This window comes from Mirounga angustirostris, unplaced genomic scaffold, assembly GCF_029215605.1.
Source record: "Mirounga angustirostris isolate CCGP_5_RB_7025 unplaced genomic scaffold, mMirAng1.0.hap1 SCAF_9, whole genome shotgun sequence".
Classification (NCBI taxonomy): Eukaryota; Metazoa; Chordata; class Mammalia; order Carnivora; family Phocidae; genus Mirounga; species Mirounga angustirostris.
In genome coordinates, this window is record NW_026991717.1 from 138,610,010 (window position 1) to 138,632,204 (window position 22,195).

General features: G+C 50.9%; 1 protein-coding gene across 5 annotated transcripts in view; it reads right to left on the bottom strand.

Moving 5' to 3' along the window:
- Positions 1-22,195, bottom strand: part of BCL11B (BCL11 transcription factor B) — a 92,316-nt gene that overhangs the window by 67,283 nt on the left and 2,838 nt on the right. For 2 of the 5 annotated variants that reach the window (XM_045902034.3, XM_045902032.3), the window contains exon 2: positions 10,009-10,374. The exons of 1 other annotated variant lie outside the window; for it this stretch is intronic. In XM_045902034.3, the coding sequence (XP_045757990.2) occupies positions 10,009-10,374 (366 nt within the window). Of the gene's footprint in view, positions 1-10,008; positions 10,378-22,195 lie in introns of all 5 variants that reach the window. 2 more of the 5 variants (XM_045902033.3, XM_045902031.3) reach the window with 1 other exon arrangement.

Sequence of the window (22,195 nt, forward strand, 5' to 3'; positions counted from 1 at the left end):
GTCCCCGGCGGGCGTGGCAGGAGGAGTTCTGCCCCTGCCCCCTCCCACGTGGGAGGGGATGATGTGCTGGGGGTGGCACCGTCGCGGGGGAGGGGAGGAGGCCGGGAAGGGGGAGGGTCGCTGGAGATCCCGGAAGAGGGCAAGATGAGTCTTGCAAGTTGCAACCGTCGGGGCACACGGGAAATTGCATTAGTGGTGAGGCAGGTGGCGCCTGGTTTCATGCGAGCGGGAGAAGAAGTACAGTCTCAGAGTTGGGAGGATTTTGATGTCCGTCTCCCCACCCCTCCCCCATAGTCTTAGAATGCGTCTGAGACCCGAGACCCTCGGCGCTTGGCAGGCCCCCGGTCTCGCATCCCCACAAAACGCCATTTTCGGTATCCGGGATCCTGTGCTCCCGCCGGCAAGGCCCCGACCCCAGAGTGTGGAACTTGTTTGCTGTCTTGGGCCCCGTTTGTTTCTGGAAATGAGTTCTCTCTTTTCCTTCCCCTCCAAAGCAAAGGCCAGGTCAGGAAAATTACATACTACTTTTTCCCAGCGAATAAAGGCGCCTCCTTTGGAGGGAAAGTTTTACAAGCCAATGATGTCAATGATGCAAGGAGAAGACCACACTGTTTAGGTTTCTTAATTGGCTGGCTTTGAACTCTTGGTGGGAGGGGGAAAGAATCCACTCTGGCTCCTTTGGAGAACTTAGTTTTGTGGGGTCTACCAACCTCAAACCTTTTACCAGTTGCTGGGGTGGGAAGGGGTCATCAAAGGTTTGTCCTGTTTCTCCTTAAGGGAAACAAAGAACCCTAGATGGTTGCTAGACACAGAGCATGAGACAGGCATTCCGTGGCCCCCAGCCTCAAGGGAGGACCCCCAGAACTCAGCTGGGGGACTACACTCCCCAGATGCCATGCTCTGCCCGGAAAAAGTCTCTAAAACAAAGTCAGTGCTTTCTCCATTACTTTCAAGGATTCCTTTGGTACCTGAAGTCAGGAAAGAAGAATTGTGCACCCTGGACACTGCCACGTTGGACAGATGTCCTCACTGGAACTTGGTCACAGTGTAGGCACTGGGGCTGTCAGGTGGCAAGGCTCTGTTCGTGGGGATTCATCTTGGGTGGGCGCTGACCCACGCACCTGTGCACCTTTGAGTCTGGATTTATCTGCCTGCATCTAAGGCTGTGTCCACACTTGCAGCCTTAAGGCAAGGGAAGCTGTGCAGGTACTCAGCCCCCTGGAGTCAACAGCCCTGATCAAATATTGCCTTGGCCTGGAGAACTAGCTGGCTGTCCTGGGCTGGGCTGGGGGGGGGGGGTGGGGTTCACCCTGCCCTTGGCAGTCCATCTGAATACCTAGCTGCCTTCTCCTCTCCACATCAGGAATCGGGGGGGCGGGGGGTGATGACTTCTTACCTCCAACAAAAGGCCATTTTGTTAATATTTTTCCACCCAAAAGAGCCTGGGGTCCAAGTTTTCACGCTGGTGGTGGCAGTAGGCACCTATCTCTCACCAAGTGATCACACCTCTCCCCGCCAGATCTCCCCCTCACACACTCAGCCCCCCTCCCTCAGCACAGACTCCTCCTTCCTGAGCCACCCCATCCTCCCACCCCCACCTCCAGATCAAAATCAGCAGACCAGCAGGAGGAGGACTCTAAGGAAACCCACTGAAAAACAAAATAAAAATGAAACCTAGAAGCCTTGCCTTCTAGAAAGACCTCCTGGTCCCTGGGTCCAGCTCGGGGGGGCCTCTAAGTCCTGATCACACCCTGCCATCTGGAGCTCCTCCCTGGACTTAATTTGGGCAAGGCTAACACCCCTACCCCCTTAGGTCACTGGTCACAACCTAGCAGTGCCTGGATCAGAGTGGGTTCTGATTTCATGGGGCCTGAGGTTCATACAATTCGGGAGGTCCTCCTATCAAAAGAATAAATACCAAACCACATCTACAACATGAGGGACAGTGCCTGGAAGAGGCACAGGAGGGGCCCTGAGCCTCAACTCTGCACCATATCCTTCCAGGGGAATGTTCACGGCTTGAAGCAGAAAGAGACCCTGTTTATCCTTTAGTATGATGGTTTTCATTTCAGCCACCAATTTCTTCAAAGAAAATTTATTTCCTAAACCCAAGAAGTAACAAATGAGGGAAGCCGGTTGGGCTGCTGGGTGGGAGGAGGATTTAGGTAGGAAGCTGGAGCTTACCCCCCCACCCCCCCCACCCCCGCCAGGTTCTTGCAGCTGTTGGAAACCACTGGTAGCTCCTTCTCCTATTTCAGCTCAGGAAGCTCGGGGCCCAAAGTGGGGGAGGGTCTGCTCAAGGTCACACAGCCTGTCAGCCACAGGGCCTAGACACCACCCCAGGTCTTTGGCCAGAGTCCACCATGCCTGCCCCTCCCCACCCTGCATTCCGTAGGCCCAGCTGCCCCACCACCCGACCCAACTGGGTAGAAGTCGGCTCCTAACAAGACAGCTCCGCACAGACAGCAGTCAACACGAAATCCACAGATGTGTGTAGGACAGGTGGAGGCCCACTGTCCTGCTTCCTGCAGCTCACACTAGACCCCAGGTCCCATCCTGGTGCTTCACCCTCAGAGAAGAAATCACTCGTGGCCCAGCCAGGAGCAGAAGGGGCCTGTGCCAGCCGCAGTTAAAGAATCGAATGATCCCCTGGGCCTGGGCGCCCTGTGAAGGTCACGGGCTGGCAATCAGGAGCCTGGTGTCTAGGCACAACTGTGCAGCCAACTCACCGGGTAAGTATGTGAGGCTCTTAACCTCTCTATGACTCGGTTTCCTCATCTATGAAATGAAAGTAATAACTGATTGACCACCTTTCATGGGGTGGAGACAGTGGATGGGAGTGTAGAGTGAAATTAGGATGAAATACGACCACGCGCAACGCTGCCTCGCCACAGGAAAGAGCATGACTGCCAGAGGACACAGCCCGGGCCCCTACTCACCAGCTGTGTGACCCTGGGCAAGTGACTTAATGTCTCTGGGCTTCAGTTTCCTCTTTGGTAATGTGGGCTTGATACCAGCACCTACCTCATGGAGGTATTAGGATTAAATCAGTGAATAGTTGCAAAGCCCTTCAAACAGTGACTGGTACAGAGTTAGTCCTAATAAGTATGTGTTCAGTTAAAAACCCAAATATGAAAACTCAATCTTTTTGTTTCTTCAGTGAAAAGATAAACCCAAGGGTGTAGGGGTGACCGGCAGGCTGCCCTATTTATATAGTTTACTGACACAGAGCCCCCTCCTAACAGATTCTAGAGCTACTCGTTATGCATTAGTCAGGCATGAAAATGAACACACACACAAAAAAGGCAGGCTCAAGTGCCTAATAAAAAATTTAAGCCGACTGCTAACTATTTACTGCCAAACTAAAAACCTAATAATAATGATAACAGAGGCTTGGGGTTGGTTAGGTTCCCCACCTGGGAGCCCCATGCCCTTCCCTCACTCTCTTCCCTAACTTCCCGTCCTCCTTTCTGAATTGCTTCTGGAAGCATGGAACCACCTCTATGAACCACACCTAACGAGGGCCCCAAACCTAAAGGAAACCTAGCAAGGAAAAAAAAAAAGTTACCCTAGCTGATTAGTATTTTTTGTGTTCTTTTTAATTCAATAAAACTTTCAATTAAAACTTGGTGTTACAGTCGCTCTGGGTAGCTGCTCACACTCCGCAACGGTTTGTGCAGTTTACGCCGTACCCTAGTCTCTGCTCTCCCTGGGAGGCCAGCAGGGCAGGGATTGCTTACCCCCGCTTACGGCTCAGGACACTGGGACTCTGCCCGGGAAAACGGATCGCCTCAAGTCACAGAACCGGGCAGCCTGGTGTGGCAAAAGGGGCGCCTGACTCAAGATAACTAGGGTCTGGACTCAGCCCTGCCAGTAACCAGTTACATATGCTCAGGTAAGAATGGGAGGAGATCCTTAGCAAGGAGATCCTTCCAGCTTAAGCCCGGAGGCCAGAATCCCCGCATGGATCCCTCCGGTGGTTCTCTGTTATTAATAACAGCTAAAGATCCACAGGGACCTAATACAGGAATGCACTGCCTAAATCAAACTTTGTAACAAGGCTGAAAGATAAGAAAGATTATCTCCATTCTACAGGAAACGGGGACTTAGAGAGGTAAACAACTGGCTGAAGGTTATACAACAGGTCACTGGCAAACCCAAATCCCAGTCCAGATCCATCCATCTGAATTCACATCTTAACTGCTTTCTTACCCACCACCCACCTCTCCAAAACCTTCACGAGAAAGCACAGGTAACCACATGAGGAAGGCTACCCACGGACTATGGGTCAAGGCCTCTGGGGGCCTGAGGGCTCCAGGCTGTATCTGCAGAGTCATACCTAGGAAGGCTTCAAAGATCACCTTGGACAGGGTCTGGAGGTCGTGCCTGCCCCACTGGCTGGGCCAGCCAGGCAGTTAGACTACCCCTCCCTAAAGGCCTCCATTCCCCGTGCCACCCGAGGAAGCCAGGCAGACCCGAGTCTGACTCCACTTTGCTGTGTGATCTTGGGCAAGTCCCTTAACCTCTCTGAGCCTTAGTTCAAAGTGGGGTTAGAAAATATCTATTTCAAAGTGGGATTAGACGTATCTGTTTCAAGGCTGGTGTCTATTTCAAGATGAGGTAAACCAAGAAAAGCACCTAAGCACAAATGTGCATTACCAGGTAGGCCCCCTCCTCCCCACCACCTGCCAGCCCTGCCCCAGCTTTGGGGCCAGCCTTACAACGCCCAGCCCCAGGACCATGTCTCCCAGACAGAACACTCCACTATTCCTTGGTGCAGACAGAACTAATAATTAGCTGTCACGATTTAATAATACAAAAAGATAATCCATGCTGCAACACACATGGATTTAACTAACCTTAATTTGGAGGCAAAATAACAACACTAAATATATCAAGCACAAGTTTTTAAAGACAACCTGCAAGTGGGGTTTATCTCCAGTTTCCAGCACAAGCAAGTTATTTAGTTTCTTCCACTGACCAAGCTAATATTCTCTTTTTCACATTTATTTTATTTATTTTTTAAAGTCTGAAATGCACATTTGCCGAGCAGCATGTAAATCCTCCAGCTGATCAGAAGCCCTTTTCTCCAACACCATTTGCCTAGCAATGGGTCACTGGGACCTCAAACCAAGCCCCCTGTCTGTGCTCTGCCTGCTACGCGAACCCCCCGCCTCCAGGCACACCCCGGACCGTTCCTCGGTTCCAGATGAAGATGTACAGAGTGGGTGGGGCCATCGCAGCAGGGAACTGCCTGCCACTTCCAGCCCAGGGGGATCTGCCACCTCCTTCACCCGCTGCCTGTCTCCTGCATTTCTCCAGAAATTTGACATTTGGGGCTTGGGGAGGGGAGGACAAAAAGGCAAAAAGGCAAACCTTTGACTGACAGCTGATGGCTCATTCCTCTGGTTATAGCTTCATCTGGTTATGGAAGGGGTGATAACTCGCGAAAACGAATTACCTGAGCCTTCCCTCCAGTGGCTATAAAATGGGGATTCTAAGGAGGAATCAGTAGAAATGCTGAGAGAGATATCCGAGGGAAATTTTCAAGATTCTGACTGAGAAGCCAACACCTCGTGCTGCCAAGCGGGGTCCACACCCTCTTAAAAGCTTTTCAAGAAGCTTCCACTTCTCAGTCATCTGGCTGCAGCCGGACCCTGAGCTAGGTGGGTGCTCTCTGGCTCTCATCGCTGTTCATTCTTGCCATAGGACTGACAAGTGGGGACAGACGAGGAAACTGAGGCCCAGAAAAGTGAAGTGGCTGGCCTGGGCGGGCACTGGAATTGCACCCCTCCCCACTGACACCAAAGCCCATGCTCCTTTGATCCCCCAGGCTCCTCCCCAGAGGGACCCACCATCAGAGCGGCCACCAAAGGACAGTAACAACGTGACCAAAGATGGCTGGGGGGAGGAGGACACACGGCAGTGGTTCTGACACTGTTTCTGATGGTGGAGTTCCCCGAAGCCAATGGAAGTTTCTCCCCCAGTTCCTGGAAGACCTACACTGGCTACAGTACCAGCAGGAAATGGAGCTGGGGAAACAGCACCAGTAAGGGAAGAAGGCGCTCATCCCTGCAGCAGGCTCCCCATGCGCCCGGCAGGCACACAGCACTTAAACACCACAGTTACTGTTAGATGCGCTCCCCGTACTTGGCTGCTGCCCCTCAGGAGGTCAGGTCACATGGCCCAAGGCTGGCAGGAGGCAGGGGAGGGCTCAGACCTGCACCGGGTCCCTCCCCACGGGGCAGCACACGGCCTCCCTGGCGCGGGCCTCGAACCCCAAACACCCCCAGCCCCCTTCTCCCCACCCCTCCTAAGACACCCATCCCCCATAATGCTCAGAGACTCCTGCTCTTTGCAAACCCTGGAACCCATCTCACCCCAGCTCTGCCAGAAGTGGGAGAAGGCAGTGGGAAGGGGGCTTGGGAAAGGTAAAGAACTCCTATATAGGCAGACCTGAGCCCCCACCTCGGCTCAACTCCACCCCTCTGTCCCCAGATGGGCCTCAGACACAGGCTCCATGGCCCTGCTCTGCCCACAGCACACGGCCAAGGCGCAGGGCCCCGGGGCCACAACCGCACACAGCAAGGGCAGGGCAGCTACTGCTCACACTTGGGCCATGTCCCCCAAGGGGGACAGAGCAGCAGCCCAGATGGCCGTCCTCCCACCATGCTCCCCTCACCCTGGGGGGTTCTGTCACCTCACGGCCAGGGGTATGCTCAGAGCAGGGGAAGAGCAGTAGGTGCTTGTTTATTAAATGAACAAAAGAATGAATGAATGAATGCCCTCCAAGATACAAAGCTACAGAAAAGTTCCTCCTTCTACTCTCCTACTTCTCTTATCATTAAAAAATAATAATAATAATAAAGGAAAGGAAAAAAAAATGATTAACTACTCCTTTTATGCCCATCTCCAGACCCCAGTGTCCCAAGGAAAGGGCCGATCCAGGGTCCAGCCCTGGTCCAATGACTGACAGAATTCCAATTCCGATGTCACCCTGGGGGCGCCCTTGAAGGTGGAAGGGATCCCACCTATTCCACAGGCCAGCCCTGCCCATCCATCTCTGCGGCCCGGCCTCTAGAAGCACTGGGCAGCAAGGAGGGCTGGGACCCGTCTGGACAAGGCTCAGATTGTTGGTTCCCCAAAAGGCATGAGCCGCATGGTCACCGCGGGCACCTCCCTTGGGACAGCCAAACCAGAGGCCAAGTCCCAAGAGTTAACAGCCACCTGCTCCCCAGTAACCGGCCCTGGGGACAACAGTGGGGCTCGGACAGGCTGGAGCATCCCTCCCCACCTCGGCTGGGGAGCAGGAACAGGAGAGGCCTGGGCAAGGCCAGCGGTGCCAGGGGCCTGGGCAGCAGCTGTGCGGATTTCCGGAAGCCCGGGCGGAGAAGCGCCTGTGATTCCTGGCCCCCCTCTTAAAATATAAAGACTCAATTATCTTTGAGCAGCTTGCTTTACACATGAATTGACACATTTATTTTACAATAAATAACTGAAAGTTATCTGTGTTTCCTTTACTGTTAATCTACACAGAGAAATAATAAACAGGGCTTGTCTACAAAAATGCAAGTACTGCAGTCCTCAGAATTCAATTAAGCTAAAATAATTAATGCTCCCACCATATTAAATTACTTTATACATTTGAGCCACTGAAGTTTTATTCTTTAATCTTTCCTTTTTTATTAAATAAAAAAAAAAAAAAGCAAGAAAAGTTGGTGCCAAGGCAGGGAGGAGAGAAGCGGAAGGAGGGCCAGCAAGAAGGCACAACGTGCCGCTAGAACGGGATGGTCGTCTTCAGCTGACACAGCATGGAGACTGTTTTGTGCCTTTGATTAAAATAACATTTTAAATGCTTTGAACAAACATATCTCTTTAGACTTCTAAGGGATTATTTTACATATTTCTTCGAGAATGAAGAAATGCATTCGTCCTATTGCTGAACAGAAAAGGCCAAGAATATCTTCTGTCACACATAAAATAAAAATACTGTAGGCTGCTGCAGTATTACAACCCGAGAAAAAGGGGCGCAGGGGGTATGGGGGGGTGAGGACAAAGCCGCCTTGCAGATTAACTTTGCCTTTTATGAAATCACATCTAGTCGCTTTCTTAAACAAACCTACCCACAATGATCGGCAGCCTCTCGCTGGGAAATACCTTCATCGTGAAATGAGGATTCGGATGGTTTTGGGGGAAAGCAGAATGCCTTTCCATGGAAATATAAGTAGGGACCAGAGTCTCGTGGGCAAGGTCTGTGGTCACTGACGCCGGGTGTTTATTCTACTGGAGGAAAACTGTTCCTCCAGTGTCAAAGAAAAGAAAGGCATGGGGGCCCCAACAACACCAACAAAAGTGACCCGGCACCTTTCTGGGTGGGAGGCTCCAGCCCAAACGAAGGCAGCATCACTCACATCTGCAGGGCACTCTGAGAAGCCGGGGTTTACATGACCACGGCCCTGAACATGCTGGGCATTTTTCTCAAAGCCCTTGGCAACTTGAGAGCAAGAGAGATGTCTCTAGCTCAGCAGCCAGAAGGCAAGGCCCACAGGCCAGTATGATTTGATGGGGTCTCCCCAGCACCTAGCATGTGCCAGCAGGAGTCTGCATCCCACCACAGTCTCTTCCCAAGAGAGAACTCATTAATCCCATTTGACAGACGGGCAAATTGAGGCCCGGAAGTCTCAGAGTTGCCAAGTGGCTTTGCTGCATTACCATGACTGCCTTCTGAATGATGGGGCTCTCTGCTCCATCTTACCCGTGGGAGCAGGTGCCTTGGGCTACACCAGGCTCATCCTCCAAGGAGGAGCACCCAGAGCCTCAGTCCCTCCAGCACCAGCACTAGCTTCCACGCCCAAAACAGAGCGGGCACCTACTTGCACATTGCAGAACCAGAGGGGACCCCTGAGAGGAAACTTCCACTGGCAAAGCACTTACGGAGCCCCTGCTCATTCAATCCTCACAACAGGCCTGCCAGTATTCTCACTCGCTGTTGACACATAAGGAAACTGAGGCCTGGACTCATGAAGCAGCTTGTCCAGAGCCAACCGGCAGGATGTGACCCCTCATCTACACGCACACTGGTGCCATCTTGCTGTAGGACTGGCTGCTGCTTACTGCAGGAACACAGGCCACCACGGCCCTCAATCTTTGCTGGGCCTCCTAGGCTCAGAAGTAGGACCAAAAGCAAACACTGTGGCTTGCACAGAGCTCGGGCTCCCTGGAGGAGGCTCTGGCATTCCGTGACCACGGCCCGGCAGGACATGGTGCCACCTCCCTGTGGCCAGAGGACACAACCCAACACCTGTTCTTCAGGTGGTAAAAGTCAGCTGTCCAGGCGGTCAGCTGAAAGGGGCGCAGTGCTCCAGCAAGTTCCCGCAAGCCCTTCGCTAGACCTGCCAGAAGGATCAGGCAACATCAGAAGGGGCCTCTGAGATCAGCACGCCTCTTTTTACAGATGGGAAATGGAGGCCAGAGAGAGGAGGAGGAAGAAATGAGTGCTCCCGTTCCTAAGTGCCTACAAGGCCCTGCCCACAGGCCACGTCTCATTAGACCTCACCACAACCCTATGGAGATCGGTCTCATTAGCTCCATTTCACAGATGGAAAAACGGACTTGTCCATGTTGTGAAGAACAGATTCCAACCCAAGACAGTCTGGCTGCACAGCCAGAGACTAAGCCAAGAACACCAGCAAACCGAGGGCCACCCTAGCCTTCCAAATTTCTGTTCTGTACTCCCGGCCACCTATGGATTAGGCCCCACAACAGAGCCTCATTGCCAAAAGCAAAGCAACCATCAGCCAGCTGTGCCTCTCTGAGCCCCGGGCCTGTCTCCTCCTGAGGGTCACCCAGACAGTGGCCCCTCGGAAAGGGCGAGCCCTGGCTGGTGGTCCTATCCCAGTAGCCCCTGGGCCCTCCCAGCACCGACACCCAGCACAAAGAGGGGACAGGCGGGCGTGGGACCCAGGAGGTGGCTTCAGTGGCGACCTGGCCAGTGGCAACATTCCATACCTGCAATGTTCTCCTGCTTGGGGCAGATGCCTTTCGTGGGTGAGAGCAGGTGGTCATCTTCATCGGGGGTGACCTGGATCCCGATCTCCACCGGCTCAGACACTTTCCTGAGCTCGGAGCGCGAGGAGGGCGGCGGGCTGCCCTTGTCCAGGCCTTTGTCATAGCAAGCACCCAGGCTGCCGCCACACTGCTTCTTCTTGTGCTCTATAAAAACCAGGATGTCCCCCAAGGGGAAGTTCATCTGACACTGTCCACAGGTGAGCAGGTCAGGGTCGGGGCCACCCACCATCAGCCCCAGGCTGCTGGGCTCCTCTATCTCCAGACCCTCATCTTCTTCGAGGATGGCGGCCTCCACATGGTCAGCCTCTGCTGGAGAGAGAGAGGAGAAGGGGGCAGAGAAGACAGAGATGGGCTTAGGCAATCACGGGCACCCAGCGGCCATTCCAACCCTTCCCCACCAAGAGGAGGCCCCTCCACTGCAGGATACTAGAGGTCACCAAGTCCCCGCATGACTCCCGGAGGCCACAGATGGGCAAACTGAGGCTCCGGGAGCAACATCGCAGCCCGTGGAGGTGGTTGCTTAACTGATGCTAAACTTACTGCTTTGTCCTTTATTTGCTGGTGATTCCACCCCCCAATATAGCATGTAAACACATCCACATGCACATAACACCCGTCCTGCTTTCACAAGAGGCTCAGTGTCACGGGCCCCCGTACTTCAAGCTCGAGACGTGTCTCTCCCACTTTACATCATCTGAGAACCACCTGGGGAGTCCCGAACCCCCTGTGCCCAGGCGGCACCCCAGACCAATTACAGCGAGATCCAAACCTCAGATTGTCTTTTTATTTTTAAGACTCCCCAGGTGATTCCAGTGGGCAGCCAAGGCTGAGAAGCGTGCGCCAGAGCCAGTTCACCCTGCTTGGGCTCGATCGGCCGCCCCCTCCCTTCCACGGTTCATTCATGTCCTCCCCATTCATGGGAGCCCTGCTTGCATTCCTCTACCTCAGACCTGGCTGCACACCAGACAAGAAAGCAGAGCCCCAAACGGGCGTCAGGCAGCCAGGCCTTAGGAGAGAAAGAAGCCCACATGCTCAGAAAGCAACAAGTGAGTGTCGGTTCAAAAAGAAATATTGAAGAAAAAAATAACCACCACCACCAACAACAATGCAGGGGAAGGGACGCTGTTAGTCTGCTCCCTGAAAGAGGGAGCCACTCTCCTGCCAGACACCCTGCTCCTGGTCAGACCGCCATCACTTTGTAGATTTCCCGGCACTCATCAGCTCCCCACTGTCCTTTCTGTTTTGTTGGTTTTATTTTTCACTCCCAGAAAAAGAAAAGGAAAAAAAAAAAAAAAAACCTCGTCAGACTCCAAAAGCATTTCTTGGCAGACAACAAACCACCACACTTTCAATGGGCTGTACATTTTCATATTTCTTTAGCAGCCAATATACTTCCTTTTTTTTTTATTTGGGAGGGGACAGAGGACCCAAATATTTTGAAGCCAGTAAATGCCTCCAACAGCAGCAACCCCCAGGGGGAGAACGGGAAGACTCGGCCGCCAAAAGTGTCATAAATAAGGGGAGTGGACAATGAGGTTGCACATCCCCTCAGGCTCTGAGCAAACTTGGGTTGGAATTTTTCAAGAGCAAACAATGTGGTCGTAGGGCCGGCACGAGTGTCGGGGTGCTGGGAAAAGCCAAGGGTCTGACAACCGAGGAGGCAGGTAAATTTTAAGTTGTACGGTATTTAGTGAGATATAATGAAAACCAGAGAGGAACGGAGAGAAGGGATGGATGGGAGGGAAAACACATTCCGGGGCAGTGAAGTTACTGACGGGCCAGAGCCAAAGAACAGATAATTTAAGGAAAAAATTCTGTGGCATCTTCTATCTTACATATGAATCCCTGTCCTGTATTTTCTTTTTTCTTTTTTTTTTAAGATTTTATTTATTTATTTGACAGAGAGATAGAGAGAGAGCACAAGTAGGCAGAGAGGCAGATGGAAGGCAGAGAGGCAGGCAGAGGGAGAGGGAGAAGCAGACTCTCCACTGAGCAGGGAGCCCGACGCGGGGCTCGATCCCAGGACCCCGGGATCATGACCCGAGCCAAAGGCAGCCACTTAACCAACTGAGCCACCCAGGCGCCCCCCTGTCCTGTATTTTCTGAACACAGCTTCTTCAGGGCCCGTGGGAATCCACGTGTGATGCTGAATCTAGGATGGACACTGTAGGACAGGTGACACGTATGAGCCGCATGTGAACAGGTCGAGGCATAGGTGTGGCTGGGAAGGAAAGTTAGCATTTGAGATCCTGCCTGTGGTTAGAGACAAGCAGACAGAGTCCTCCATGAATTACACTTGGACATGCATGAGACCCACGTCAGTACAAAAACACCCCGAAGATGAGGAAATCCTAAATCTGTTGTCTCCATGCCTCTAACACACACACACCAAAAAAACCCAAAAACCTATAAGGTAAGAGAAACGGTTTTCACCAAGCCAGCCCCAGGAACATTAATTACACTTTAAAAAAGAAATCGGGAGTTTATTTAAAAAGGAGGTGGAACACAATGCTACATAATTAATTTACCAATTTATTTTATGAAAAGATGCTTTGGTATGGTTGAAATGTAATCACAACCCTCATGCCGAACAGTGGTTGTAGGGGGGACCGGATTCCTGTGAACGGTTTGTCAGAATGGAAAAGGTAATTATTCGGTGCTTCTTTTCCCTTTAATGATCTAACATTGAGCAATACTGTTTATATTGAAAAGCTTGCACCTTTAATTACCAATTACATATACATAATTTCAGAGCCAAAGGAGAGGGCTGTGAAAACAGTTCTTTAGAAATATAAGGATGTATTGTGCACCATTTCTAGAGAGGGAACTCTAATAAATGGGAGGAGGATGTCAAAATATTGTTTTGTTAAAAAAAAAAAAAAGGAGAGAGGCACAAAGGAAATGAGCTGAAAAGCAAAAAAGGACAAAATGAAACAGAATTCAGAAGGAGCAGGGGCAAGCTCGGTGGTGAGAAGGGCGGTGGTACCTGGTCCTGTCTCAACTGCCACTCGCCCACAGGCCGGGCACTCCGCTGTGTCACCAAGACGGCCACACTTCCAAGCGTGACCATCCTCGCTGAAGCACGGGGAGGTGCTTCCTGCTGCTTAATAATTTAATCTTTCTTGTCCTTGTTTTGTTTTGCTTCTCATTAACTTTTTCAGCCCTGCCTGTCCGCTCTCCGGGGAGGAGTTCTAGGAAGCACGCAGACGTCCTCTCTGTTAGGAGGCTGTAAGCTACGTAATTTCAATTCGTCCTTCTCATTCAAGAGAAACACAGACTACTTTAAAAATTAGCAAAGGTCACGTAAGCCTGTTCATAGGCATTCCTGCCTCTCTGCCTTCCATCTTTTGCTGAGGACTTGGTACCAGCACTTTTTTTTTCTTCTCTCCGTTTTTTGTTTTGTTTTGTGTGTGTGTGTGTGGTTTTTTTTTTTTTTTTTTTGGTAACATCTGGTATTCTTTCCTTTATTTGGCTCTCTCTGCCTTTTCACTTTCCTCCTGCAACAGGCCCTGTGAGCCCCCGTCACTGAGTCTGAAAGTATCCGACACCATTCGCTGTGCTGCAGTGGTGATTCCTGCCTTGGCCCCCTGGCAGCCAAGCCCCCCTTGAGGGGCCAGGCCCTGCCCCAGGCCCACAGACAGCTCTGAACCCCACCTCCTGGACCCAGGACCCAGCTCGCTGCCTCCAAGTGAGTCCAGGGGCAAAAGAAACAAACAAACAAATCTTCCCTCCCACTGTCAATGTTGAAAGTAAAACTCAAGATGACAGCGGGTGTTCACCCTACTCCAAGAATGGGGTTTCCTCTCTCCCCTCCCCTGGAAGGGGGGGGCGGCCGTGGGCTCTGGGCTTCATCTACTGAGTGAGATACTTCACTCAAGAAGGTGTGAACGTCACCCCCAAAGTTCAGGCAGCAGAGGCAGCATGAACCCCTCAACTGTCAAGTTTTGGGTCACAGCGAGTGGACCAAGACAGCTTGCTGAGCCTGGAGGCCCATGCTCACGGCCTTCGGAGACACCCCCAAAGACGGGCTGTGGTTTCATTTCCGCTGGCAGGCGGATACTGAGCTGGGTATGTGGGGTGCGTGTGTGCATGTGTGTGCGTGTGCGCGGCCCTTCTTAGAACTGTATCGATAATGGAAGAAATAAAAGGAGAAAGAGCCACCTGGCCCAGCTCAGAGAAGGGCGAAATGGGCTGTGTCCGGTCCTCTCAGTACCCTCCTTTCCCTGTCCTATGGGCATCCGGGGCCCCACGACTCCACACGGCTCGGAGAACCAGGCCTCTGCTGGGAGAACCGGAGCGGCCCAAACTGCCACCCAGACATAAGAAAGCACCAGGAAAGAGAAAAGATACATAACAAAAACAGCTTTTTGAATTCCCAGACCCAACAAACCAGCCCCTCAGGCTATCTTGTCCGGCAAACTCAAGCCTTAAATAAAGAAGGCAAAGATGAGGTCTTTCCCCTGAGATGATTTCTGCTTTCGTGAAAAGCTCCCCAAGTGTCAGGCGGCCCTGGAAAATATTGCTGCTCTCGCTATTATGAGCCGAATAAAGTACAGGGATTGCTAAAATGTTTGACTCATTAAGAGGAAAAATGAATGGATGCAGCAGGAAACTTGCTCAAATGTACAGTATCACGTTGGGGTGGGTTCTGAAATATGAAATCCTAAACCTCATGGACAACTATATATTTTCTCTCTCTCTCTCTCTCTCTCTCTCTCACACACACACACACACATACACACACACACAGTTAATTTTCTTTTACAACAAAACCACATTTTATTTACAAGGCTACGCCTCCTCCCAGCTGATAAACGCATTTAGAAGCAATGAAATCAGGGTTCACAAATAATAATGGATATTTGTTGTTAAGTAGATGGGGAAGCACTTGATCCTAAGACAAACTCCCCCAAGCCTGAGCTCGGCTGGGAAGGAATTTGGGGTAGAAGACAGAAATGGAAAGACATCATTAATACCGACCCAGCCAAGCAGCCAACAGGCCCCCCAGCAGCTGCAAAGGCTTAGCATGGCCTTACCTGGCCAGTGATTTCCCCCACACGCAGGGCTCCAAGGGCCCCACCCGCCCTGGTCCATCTGTAACAACTGGCCCTGCACCTGCCCTTTGGCGAATTCCAGCCAAGGGGCCGACCGCCTCCTGTCCCCACAGCACAGCGCGTGTGCATTGCTGCACCCACGGCACACAGGCCCATGTCCGCCTTACCCTGCACTGATTCAAATCCAAATCTCTAATGGCTAAGCCACAGTCCAGGAGAAACATAGGAAGAATTATTGTTTCAGTGCCGGGGGCGTGGGTAGGAGAAGGATGTGGGGGGAGGGGTGCCAGGCTCTTAAAATCGTGTGCCACCAACGTCACAGCCGCCATCCTGATGTGTACGCATGTTTACAAGAAATGCTCAGCATCCCTCCGCCAGAGCTCTGCATCCGACTGGAGACTTTACACCTGCTTCCTACGAAGACAGAGCCTTTGCCAGCAAGCCCATGCTCACCAATAATCTGCGAAGGGATCTTTTCATTCTCCTCCCCGCGAACATTCCGGGAGGGGCTGAGACTCCAGGCGACACTGAACCACCACCAACACACACACTCGATGGAGCGCACCACTTTTCTGAGCTGCCATCAATTTTTAATTTATTGGATCCAAGAGAAAATAACAACCATGGGGAGGGGAGGAGGGAAACGGGTGGATGGGAGAGAGAAGGAATCAATTCTTGGTGGAGAAAATAATCTATGACTAGATGACGCTTAAAGGCACGACAAGAGGTTTTATGAAGTTCTCCTTACATTGGGAATAATGAAGTGCCCGGCAGAGGCGGCAGAGATAAGAGCAGCCGGTCAGCCCAGCGAGGCATGCATTAGGAGGAATGTCCTCACAGGGCCAGGAGGGGTTAGAACACTTCTGAGGGTGGGAGACACTGTCCGGGCCCCAGCCCCGTTTGGCCACAGAATTCCTGCAGCCAGCAAGGCCTAGGACCGCCACTGGCCCTGGGAGGACACAGCCTGGTGTGTGGAAGTAAGCCATGTCGTACAGATGAACTCCCTCCCCTGACCCACCTGCCCTCTCAGGAGGACGGCGGAGCAGTGCAGCCGGGCCAGGTGTCTCAGAGCTGCTGGCCCAGGCTGCGCACCTCCCTGACACCCTCCAAAGGCCTCCTCCCTACCACCCTCAGAACGGCTGAAAGGAAGGGTGCACGCCAGAGCCACCACCCCAGGAGGCCCTGTCTGCTCCATGCCAACCACAGCACGAGCCTCAAGTGAAATTGTCGAGATTTCTGGCACCCGGGTGGAAGGCAGGGATAAGACTGTGGGCACACGACCTTGTCAGCAACCAATGGAAATAACCTGGGGTCTGGCTGAGGGGGCCTGCAGGGGGAGGCCTGAGCCTGGCCGGCATTCCAGGAAGGCAGGGATTCCTGAACCCCGGGAGGTGGTGTGGGGTGCAGGAAGAACCTCAGTCACATAGCCCAGTGGCAGACTCTGGAGGGGAAAGTCTGACAGTGGGAGAAAGACCCCCATATATACATGTTGCCCTACACACCCCAGCCTGGTTTCAGGATACTCTGGCATATTAAAAGTAGCTCCTTGAAAAATACTTACTTGAGCAATGGACTGTCCAACCTTCCCTTCCCCACACTGCATCCACTTCTCTAGAATTCCAAAAACTGAGCTCAAGGGGCCTGTTCTCACCCATTCAAAAGCAGAAAAAAAGGCCAAATGAATAAGGAAAACAGCGTTCAGGTGCATTCACAGATCCTGTCCATTACTAAGAGGTTACTAATAAAAAGCCAAGTCCACAAAACCAAAGAATAGAGTGACCTATGTTTTGATAAATAAAATAATTGCTTTAAAAGAAAAAAAAAAAAAAGATTTACCACCATAGAAACCCTTCCAAGCACATTCAGCAGAGTCCACAAAGCTGCAAATGCCTTAAATCTTCAGAGCCACAACAGGGCTCGTAATGACGGGATATAAAAGCACTCTTTGAGGCCAAATGAAGAGATTTGTTTTATTTAATGCTGTGCTTTTTTCAAAGGTGCTAAGCGGAAGAGAAAAAGGATCCTCCATACAGGACACCGGACTGCAAACCTTTCACTGGAGGACATCCTCTGAGGCCGGCAACAAAATAGCAAGGACACAAGCCATTTCAGTATCTCACATCCAAGGTAGAAATTTAAACATGACCTCATAAAAAAAAAAAAAAATCATCCTAGCAGCACGTCCATTTCTGAAGCACACGTTAATCACAATAACATCGGCATTCAACTTTCTTGAGTCATTTTTGCACGTTGTCTTAGTAGAGAACTCATCAGAACATCCGCAAATGTATTTCTATTTCAGTGGAAGGGGGTCATAAAAAAGTTGTGTACAACAGAGGCTTTTTTTTTTTTTTCACTTTGAAGTTACTTAATTTTGTGTGGTCTGGCATTTCATTATAGTTAAAATAGCTCAGGATGGCTAATTCAACACCCAAGCAGATTATCAGCTCTCTTGGAAATAAAGAATGAATTTCTTGAATTTCAGCAACTGCACAAAAGACTTGCATATGTCAAAATGCCGGACGAAAAGTCCCGGTGAATGTAGCACCATTAATCAAACCTCGATCTGGTGTCACTCTTGCCAGTAAAAACGATGCTGTTCCTCTCTCCCCGCCTCCACTCCCCCCCCAAACTGGCTCGTGCAGAAGATGCAAGAAGTGTGAAGAAGTGTGTCCCTCCACTTTCGTGGGTCTCCAAATAGCCTGCTATTGGCACTTTGTATACACGCCTTGGGGACACCACTGCTCAAGAGAGGCAGTCAACAAACGGCTTTTCTAGGGGAGGGGTAGAGGAATGGGGACCAGAATGTAAGCAGGTCTCACGGGCATCTGGCTCCCTGGGAAAGAAGAGAGATATATGGGAGTGGGGAGGCGGGGTGAGGGTGGAAGGGGCAGAACACCGAGGACCCAGACCCAGTCGTGGGAGTAAATAAAGAAGTGACAAAGCCATACTCAAAGCAGCTCTATGACAGACATTCATTCCCGGTTCTCTTCTGTGCCCTCTCCCCGTTAAAAAATCTGTCAGTGTGCCTACAGATAACACCACCTTCAGAGAAGGATGCTCAGGCAGCATCAGTCTCTTGACCGTGTGGTGCTGGGTGCGGTCCCCAGAGCATTTATTTCTCCTTGTCCTCCCAGATGTGACCCCCACATCAAACCTGGAGTCCCAAGTCCTTGGCGAGCTTCAGCTAAAGGTAGGCCCTAACCGGACAGCCAGAGGGGTCTCCCTCAAGCCACAGGGGAGGCAGGAGGCAGCCTCCAAAGGTCAAGAACCCCATCTCTACCCTCCCCACATGTACTGTTTTTGTCGAGCATCGTCATATCCGTGGTCTGTGCTTAGTTACAGCTTGTGAGACTCTCCCAAGTTCCAAGGCAAAGGATTGGGGATTTCTAAAGTAAAATTTTTTTAACGGTTTTCTACAGGCCAAAGGCCACTGCCCAGCCCAAGGCTGCGAGGTGACTGTGCCACTTCATCTCTTGAGTTGTCAAATGAGCTCGCTGCCGCGATATGCTTACAACTGGCTCAATTCAAACATTAAATGAAGTAGAGAAATCATCAGATAAATTGCTGGCCCTCTGTACTGGAGAGTGAAGGCTCTTTCTCAGCTGATGACAGCACTAGGCTTTTGTCTGACCTAATTTATTTCTCTTTCAGGTTAGAATAAAGCACTCTTTCCTGTCTCAGGGCAACCTCTTCTGCCCATATATTGAACTCAAGCATAAGACTCGAGGTTAACTGTGCTGTCTGCAGATTTCTTGAACTTGGAGAAGACATTATAGATCCAGAAATCCCGTGATCAAAAGCACACATATTCCCCAGCACTAAATTACACGTTTAGGAGAGAAAGAGTCTCATTAAAAGCCATCCATTAAGGGCACTGTTTGGGGTGAAAGGTATTAGCAATGCTGGGTCTAGCAAGCCTATACTCCTCCCAAACAAAGTTTTACACATTATTTGAGTTGGCATTTGATATCTTTGGGGAATGGTGCTATTTCCCTTAGTACAGTGGGAACATTACCTAATAAATGAAATTGAGAATCCAAGTGTTATAAAACCTGAGCTAAAAGGATTTCCATTCATCAAGCTGTTTTAGGAGCATGACTCCCAAAAGCAGTGATTCTCGACCGTTCCCTGGGTCTGTGACATGCAACACAGAAATGGACAAAATGATGTATGCTCTTCCCAGACCCCCCTCATTCCATCACGAATGCCTTAACAGCCTAATGGAATTTTCAGAAAGTCAAGACCACAGACCCATTCAAAACTAACCATTTTAATTGTTTAAAAAGCAGGAAAAGAAGAGAAAAAAAGAAAAATGCCCCCATCTGCCTAGTGAGGGCTTGTAAATCAATGCCAATAGCTTGAAAATAGATTTCTCAAACTTATATTCTCATTTTGTCCTGCTCAAATCTCTGCAGGAAAATCAATATTACAACTTCACACTTAAGACATTTTGCAGCAAGGCACACTGCCTCAGCTGCTGATGGAAGCCCATTCCTGGCCCATTGTAGCGAAGGCGCCAAGCCATGACACGGGCACCGAGCTCCCCCTAGCTGCCAAGTGGCACCAGGCGCGGCTCAGCGTTTCAGGCTTGCCATCAACCAAAAGCCAATTCAACTGAAAGTTTATTTTGGAAAGTATTTTATCACAACAAGCAACAGAGAATGCAAAGCGATCAAGGAAGGAGATGAAAAGGAAAAAGGGAAGGCCTGGTGCAAGACGTGTTCTAAGCTGAAAGACAGCGCCAAGAGCTTGAGACTGATAAGGCGCTAGAAACTGGTGCTCGCTACAGTCGGAAGCTGCTATCTGTAAATGAACTGTTCCGCATGCTTCCATCTCACCTGAGACATACCGCTAATTACTGTCAGATACACCCAAAGCTGGCCTTTCTCTTCGGTCGGTGAGACCCGTGGAGTCCTGCACCGTGGTCAGCAAAGCGCCACACCCAGCCATCTGACCTCAGCCTCCCTCCATGTTCCTAAGGCCGGCTTCACCAAAGCAACTGCATTCACTCTAGCACTTGAGAAATGACTCGTTTTCTTGTACGAAATATTCTGGAGGCCACACAAAAAATCGCCAAGGCCAAGGCATAGGGAGATAGCAAGCTCCCATCCTCAAAGAAAGAAATATGCATATGTACATAATATTCAGGGAGGGAAAGAATACCCTTTAAAAATATTAAGGGTTGTTAAAATACGCTCACGGCTGTTTTCTCTCAGGTGTGAATTACAAATGAATAAAATCAGCCTGGCATAACACCTTTGATGAACACATTTTTATTCTCCCGTGGAATCAGAGCAGCTGACTTATATCACACTTCTAATGATATGGGGTTCCCTTCTGTGCAGAAGGGAGACAAACTTCACTCCCCCCCAGCTACCCCCCCAAAAAAAGAGGGGCCCATGTCTTATGAAATTTATCGGAGGCCCAATCTTGAAAGATTGTGGGCAACTGGAGATACACTATACCCCACAGAGTTAAGGTCATTGTGAACCCAGCCGCCTCCAAAACACACAGCTATAGCAAAACCCAATTTAAAAGGCAACCGTGAAATTAACACAGTTAGCCTAACTTCCGTGTCAAACCTTGGGTCTCTAGTTGTTTTGCAAAATTGTAAATTCATACACAAAATTACTGATCTTCCAAGGAAACCTGTTGGTAGGTTGTTGAAAAAAATCACCTTTGCTAGGGTTGTATAATTTACTAGGGACAGCTTAGTTTCTTCGGAAAGCCTCAGAGCTCCTTCATGGACGGGACTTCATGCAATTTCCCCTACTCTCCCTGTCTGGCACTGCAGGCTCAGCGTCCTTCCCTCTGCCTGGTCAGCCACTGCCCCTCTTCCTCCCTCCTCACTATTGTCACTGTTGTTTTGTGTTTGTTTTTATTAATAGCTGTGTCTGTCGTCCTCCCATTCTAAAAGCCATATCCATCTGGGTCAAACATTTTGAAACAAACCAGAAGCCCAGGTTTTCATCCCCAGCTGTCTCCCACCCTGTTTTATACTTCTCTTCTCTGGGGCCCTGTCTGTACATTTAACAAGGCTCACTATAGAGCTCTTCTGCAATGCCCCCTACCCCAAGATTGTTTGCTGTTTGTGTGCTCTTCCTGTCTCCCAGACCAGCAGTCATGCTAAGTTACATTGTCTCTAAAGAACCAGGGGCTGCCACCCCACCGAAGCTGCACCACATTTTGGGTAGTTTCTTTCGCATTTAAAATCTAGAATGTGAACCCGGGGTCAGGGCTGTGACAGCGCTCGTTTTTGCTGCCAGGGCTCCAGAGCACCCTAAAGCCATGACTCCTGCATCCCTGTGGAGAGGCACTTCCACAGGCCATGCAACCTCAACTGCATCCAATTCTTGCCATCCCCCTGCCCGCACTCCCACCTCCTGGGTGACACAGGACAGAGAAGCCAGCTGCTTTTTGATAATAAATAGCCTTGTCTGAAAACTGGTTGGACCACTCTCCCTGCTTGACCCCCTGCACATGCCCTGGGCTCCATGTGCCCCTGAAAGGCAGGCGAGATTTCCTCTGCCCCTGCCTCCTCCTCCGCCTCCACCTCCTCACCTCTTCTCCTTTGCCTCTCTCTTCTCCTTCCCTCCCTGCTCCAGGGGCAGCAGCTTTTCCCCAGCACCTTTCCGAGCAAGGCTGAGCGAGAGAGGGGACAAATGAAGGATGGAAGGCTGTTGCACCAGGCACGCCTTGTCCCCCACAACCAGCTGCCACCAGTCCTTCTGGCCAGGGCTTTCTCTTGATGTCCCAGGAATGCCACAGGGGGAGAGAGCAAAAGCAAAGCAAACCTACCTGCTTCTTCCCCCCCTTACACACAACTGCAAACACTCCTGGCTCCTCTCACTGCTTCCAGCTTGGCAATGCAGCCCTGACAACTCCCCCTTCCCCAACCCCCCCCCCCCAACTTCCCCCTCCTCAAAAACAACCCTGGCAATTATACAGAGGCTACAAGAGGGGCAAACTGCCTCCCAGAGAAATTAACCTCTGCAAATATAGACATTGTAACAACGAGTACACCATCTAAAGGGGGTGGGGGTGTGGAGGGCTGAGGGACAGCTTCGGCT